Consider the following 6000-nt stretch of genomic DNA (forward strand, 5'->3'; position numbering starts at 1 on the left):
GGGACGCAGCATCCTCAAAAGCTCTGCTCCCCACTACCCCACGCCACATGCTGCCCCCTCAAACGCCCCGGTTCCTGTGGCCGATGTGCTGCAGCACGGCAGATGGCAAAGCCACCTCTCCTGCCGGCCTCCGCAGCTCCCCCGAGCCCGGTAACAGCGCGAGCGGGGCAGCCACTGGGCTCTGACCTTCGCTTACTGTAAGGAGCAGCCCCGAGAGGAGCAGCACTGTGCCAGGAACCGACTGCGCTGCTGCTTCAGGGAACAGCACTCTCTAAAGGGCAGGAGATACAATTTCATTTAAAAGAAAAAAAAAAGTCGGTGTTATTTGTCCTTAATTTTCTTCTCTGTTACTGTATTCCACTGCTTGTTGGTTGGATTGATGCAATCTGTTTCTTGATACAAAAAGATTTTAACTCTAATGACAGCAATCAGATCCAAAGCAAAAGATTTTTAGTTACTGCGCAGCAGTTTCTTGGTTAAGAAATGGAGAGAAAAACCCAGCCCCAATGTAGCAGACAGCCCAACAAGCAACCAAAGCCCCCACCTCAGCCACAGGTTGAACGGCTGGAGCACGCTCATCCTAAAACCCAGCTCCAGGAAAACAAAAAGTGTTCAGGACAACTCCAAGCAGCACAAAACACCTCCATGGCAATAGTGCATCAAGACATCGGTGTTATAATTAACCTCTCTCCCACAAATAATTAATCCCAGCTCCTGGTTTAGCTTAATAACACGGCAGAGAGCTTTTGCCTCCACCCAGGCTGCGTGCTGGGGGGCACCCAGCAGCTCTGCAGCCCAACGGACAGGGGGGTGCTGGATCCGGAGCATCATGGTGCTGCCTGCCCAGGCTCCTGTGGCCGCCACGATGCCCCCAAGCATCACCCACCTGCAACCTCACAGCATGGAGGGGGGACTCTGAGGCTGCCAGGGCTCGGCGCAGCTTCACTGGCTGCTAACTGCAGCCTGAGAGGCCAAAAATCCTCCCCACAGAGCATGACTGCAGCACCGGCTTGGAGAAGCAGCCACGTCAAGGTGTTTGGGGATGCTCCACAGCCAGTGCTGTCAGCCCCCTGGGAAGGCAAAACGTGGAATCCGGTGAGAAGCTCAAACGTGATCCTCTGAATCAGGTTGCTGAACTGCTAGGGTTCAGCGGGAGGGGATTCCTACAGGGCTGGGGACATTTCCACATGGAGAGGGAACAATTTCCCTATCCCCTTCCCAGGCATCGCAGCACAAGCTGCAGCAGAGAAGCACCACTGGGCACTAGGGAAAGGAGGACGGGGGGCTCAGAGAGCACATCCAGGGCATGGCCAAGGGAGCTCTGCCTGGCTCCATCCCTGCCACGGGGCACTCCAACATCCAGGGACAACCAGGGACATCTCCTACGCAGCAGGGGATGACTGGTGGACAGCTTTGGAGGCTCTAAGAGGACCCAAGCCAAGGATGCTTGAGGCTCACACAAGCCAAGGAGAACACATGGAGTTGGCCTCCAGCTCTCAGCCTCTCCACAAGGCTTTATTGCTGCTTGGTTTCTCTCCAGCCCCTTCTGGGAGATGCTCTGGTCTGGGTGATGTCCCTGCTTCAGGTGGTGTCCGAGCCCAGCAGCCAGTGACAGGAGTAGGCAGCAGCCAGGGTGATGAGGACGGAGGCGAGGAACCCCCCGAGGATGCCGGAGGCCACGGAGCTGACCCAGCCCAGGAGGCTGCGGGTGTACGGGGGGGGCGGCCGCCTCTCGAAGCGCAGCTCCCCCAAATCTCCCATGCCCCCGGCCAGGGCCCTCCTGCCCCGTGCCCCAGTGGGCTGCTCGCCCTGCAGCAGCAGCCGTGAGGAGGTGAGGTGCTGCACGGTGCGGCCGTACTCCTCCACGTTCCTGCGCAGCTCCAGGCTCCTGTCCTGGTTCAGGTTTTTCCCCAGCTCCCGGGCTATGTCAGGGCGCCCGATTTGGTGGAGGCTGCGGACCAGCAGGTCCCAGGACGTCCCCTCTCCTGCTGACTCCAGCCAGCTCCGCAGGGCTTCTGAGCAGCCAGGGCGGTGGCAGAGAGCACAGGGGGCATGGGGGTGGTTGCTGCCCCCCGGGAGCTCTGGCTTCCCCAGGTCCTCCTTGGGTCCCTCCAGTTGTCCCTGGAGCTGGCGGCACTCAGACAGGGACAGCAGCGCGGCGATGCGGCTCATGGTGTGACGTCCCACGTTGTCTGCCACCGTGCCCTCGCACCAGCTGCCTGCCACCAGCGAGAGCAGGATGAGTGCTGTGGGTACCCTTGACATTGTCACGTCCCAGCAACACGGCTCCCCCAGATGACCTCACAAGCTGGCACATTCCAGGGATGTGTCCCCTGTCACCTTAGGGGCATTGTCCCTGTCCCTCCCAGGGCTGAGCATCTCCTGTCCGCAGCGCTGTGCCCAGCTCAGCCCCAACCCTTCTGCCCTCCCACACTCGGCCCAGCCAAGCACTTTGGCCACCGAATGCACCAAATTCCCAACAGAGCTGGACCAAAAGCCTGCTGGAGTTCAAGAAGCATTTGGATGACGCTCTCAGCCACATGAGACCATGACACATTATTTTGGGGGTGCTCCTGTGCGGAGCCAGGAGTTGGATGCGATGATCCTTGGGGGGCCCTTCCAGCTCAGGATATTCCCTGATTCTGTGAAAGGGCTGGAAACCCAGCGCTGTTTGCAAAGGGCTTTGGGACACCTTCCTCACTTGCAGCAGTGTCCGTCCGTCCATCCTTCATTTTCCTGCCTCTTCCTCACCCCAGGGCACGCTGCTTGCACTCAGAGGACGTAGGACTTGGCTCGGTTGTTCCAGGGCCCTGTTGTCCCCAGCAACTTGTCACTGTTTTTTCAGTAGAGGATTTGGCCGTGGCTCAGCCAGGACACCTCCACCAGCCTCGGCCCCTCTCCTAAAGACAAGGGCAGAAGCTGCCATTTCCCTCCCAGGTGAGGGGATGCAGAGCCCTGCAAACCCCGCTGCGCTGCTGGGCTGGAAATGGGGCACGCTCCCCGCTCCACCCCACAGTCAGAGGGAGCAGAAAGCAGAGCAGGGTTCAACCGAGGGGGTTTTGCACAGGGAGCAGCCGAGGAGCCGTAACCACGAGGTGGCAATGCAGCCCTGGCGACAGCAGCCTCCCCAGGCACTCACACTTCATAACCCATGTCGTGATAGTGCTCCCATTTCCCCAGGACACGCGTGTTTCTCCCCAAACAACCCCAGCGCGGGGTGATGCACAAGGCAGGGACCCAGGAGCAGGACCGATGCCCTCACCGGAGGCTTGCGAGGCTGACGTTACGGGGCTCTGTCCTCCAGCATCCCCTCTCCTGGCTCGCTCCATCACCACAACCCCGCATCCTTCAAGCTGCAGGGCTCAGGCATGGCAGGGACAGGTCGGGAGCTGACTTTGCCACCGCAGACGGATTTAGCCACTGGATGAGGACAATCACAGACTCACGGAGGCAAATCCCGCATTGTGGAGGCCGTTTTCAATCCCATTGCAAAGATCAGAAAAAAAAAATCGCCCCTGGAGAACGGATTTCTCCAAAATTTTGATGTCCTGGTCCAGCCCATGCAGCTCCTTCAGAAGCTTCAGTAAGGAGAGGTCCAGAGGGTGGTGGTGAGGTCGGGACGGCTGCTTCCTGCCCTGCTGAGTCTCAGGTGCTGCCAGGGAGCATTTCCAGGAGTTTCTACCTCGACAAAAGCTCAGCCTCTGTCTAAGTGGGGCACACACCTGGCCAGGATCTTATGGAACCACCCAGCTGAGCAGCCTGAGTCCAGGCACCGAACGCAGCGCCATGGTACTACCAAAACTGAACAAATTCTGCATGGAAAAAAACAACCAATCAACCTACAAGACAAAAACCCAAATCCAGCTGTGGACTACTGCTGTCACAGAGGCCTTCAACGAGATCACTTTTTCTATGCTACCCTCATTAGAGCTTGCTACAGAAAGTTTCTTTTAAACAAACCTGTTCTCTTCCCTGTTCCTGCTGCCACGTGGAGGTGGGTTTCTCCTGCTGGGAGAAGCAGCGCCAAGCAGAGGAGCTGGGGTGATCGGAGCATTCCCCAAAATGCCAAGGACTTGGGCTGGCTCAGACAAGAGCAGTCAGGGTTCACCAGTTTTGTAGGGTTACTCAGCTGCACGCATGCTTTCCATTTTCAAGTCTCCAAATCTCACCAAAAGGTCAGGGCCCGGCTGCGAATTCATCTCAAGGCTCTGCAGTGCCAGGAAACAGCCACCTCGGCCGCCTTTGCCATCACATTCCAGCTGGAAGCAGCCTCCAGCTGAGCTTTCCGTGCTCTGGGGAGAGCAGAGCTGGGTCCCAAGCCACTATTTTGGGTCCCACCCCGGCAGGGCCAGCTCAGCCACTGCCAGGGCGCTTCGCTGGCACACAGACACTTTGCCGGCCATGGCTGGGCTCAGGAACAAAAGCAGAGGCTGCTGCCTGAGCAGGAGGCCCCTGAAACCCAACACGGCCCGTGGAGGGACAGGGGGAGGGGAGCACTGCAAAACCCCAAACCCCACCAGCACAGCAGGGCTGGACGAAGGAAAGGTGTGAAGTGCCATCAGCTTCTGCATGCTCGGCCTCAGGATGCTCACAGCAGGTGGGGAACAGCAGAACCAAGCCTTCCTTTACAAGAGGAGGAGGAGGAAGGAGCCTTCTTCCCATTTTCCAGGCTTGCAGCTCTGCAGCCCATCTACCAAGTAATTTATTCATAGCACAGTAACCTCAGGGGGTCCCAATAAAAGGCCAGAGCTGGCCTCATTGTCACAGCTGAGGAGCACAAAGGCTCCACGCACCTCCAAGGACACCGACAAGAGCCAGAAACGCCACCGCAGCACCCCTGCCCTCCGCAGCTCCTCACCCCGCTGCCCACGGAGGCACCCCTGGTGTCGCCCAGCTAATTGGCGCAATTAATTCTGCCCCACGACCCAGGCTGCTCGCCTGGCACCGCCGCTGGGCTGCGGTCCCAGAGCCCAGAGGGAGAGGCGATGCCGCCTGCCAGCCCCGCCGAGGCACGTGGGAAAAGGAACAAGCACACACCTAGCCGCCTTTTCCCCTTACGTTCATTAAGGGAGGCATCCGTTAATGACAGCATCAAAGCACAGCTTCCCCTCCGAGGCTGCGCAAGCTCGTTTGATAGGAATCTCACGGAGTTTCAGGAGGAAACTGCCTCGCTCCCCCCATCTGCCCAGATTTGCAGAGTCCCCATCCATAATCGGGGGCTTCTGTTTCCAAAAACCTCCAGCCCTGGAGCGCGCTCTCCAGCCAGCAAAACTGACACCAGCAACAGCAGAGGCAGGTGTCTTGCTGTCACTCAGCTTAAAACTCAGCTAACTCAGCTTAAAACAAACTAAAAATTGCACCTGGTGCTGACAGAGAGGCAACATAACCCAGCAGCAGCAAAAACCCAAGCAGCAGCAACAGTAAAACCCCACTGACACCCCAACGCTAACTGCCCCACGGCCATGCAGCAGCAAGCACTAATTACAGACACGAGAACGCACAAAGGAGCTCCCTGCAATCCCCACGGTTAAACTCCCCCCTACCCCATAACCCGTTCCAAATTCCTGACCCCAGAGCTGCCCCACGTTGCTCTTACCTGCAGGTGCTTGAAGAGAGGTCTTTGCTAGCAGCACGGCCAAACCTGCAGGCTGCTGAGTCCATGAGCCCTCCAGAATTGGGGCAGGGGTCCTCTGCAGGAATAATCCCCTCCTCGTGGTGGCCGGGTCTTAATGAGGGGATGGGGCACACCTGGAGCCCCCTACACCCTAACAAGGGAATGGGGCACACCTGGACCCCCCCATATCCCCCCTGTTGCTTGCAATGCCCCCTTGTCCCCTCGTGTCCCACAGCCACCCCTACTCCCAGTGCCAACACCCCCTTGGGGCTGAAAATGTGGGGGGATGCAAGAGCTGGTACAAGGAGCCGCGAGCTCTCAGGAGGGCTTTCATGTAATCTCTTTAATACTGTGTAATACTTTTCTTTTTAAAATACAGTATTTCT

General features: G+C 58.2%; 1 protein-coding gene across 1 annotated transcript; it reads right to left on the reverse strand.

Moving 5' to 3' along the window:
* Window positions 1-1581: 1581 nt before the first annotated feature.
* TMDD1 (transmembrane and death domain 1) lies at window positions 1582-2265 on the reverse strand. The gene has a single exon (XM_035570363.1). It carries the CDS (start codon window positions 2263-2265, stop codon window positions 1582-1584), a length of 684 nt encoding a protein of 227 aa, XP_035426256.1.
* Window positions 2266-6000: the final 3735 nt, after the last annotated feature.

The sequence above is a fragment of the Cygnus atratus genome, chromosome 29 (genome assembly GCF_013377495.2).
Source record: "Cygnus atratus isolate AKBS03 ecotype Queensland, Australia chromosome 29, CAtr_DNAZoo_HiC_assembly, whole genome shotgun sequence".
Taxonomy (NCBI): domain Eukaryota; kingdom Metazoa; phylum Chordata; class Aves; order Anseriformes; family Anatidae; genus Cygnus; species Cygnus atratus.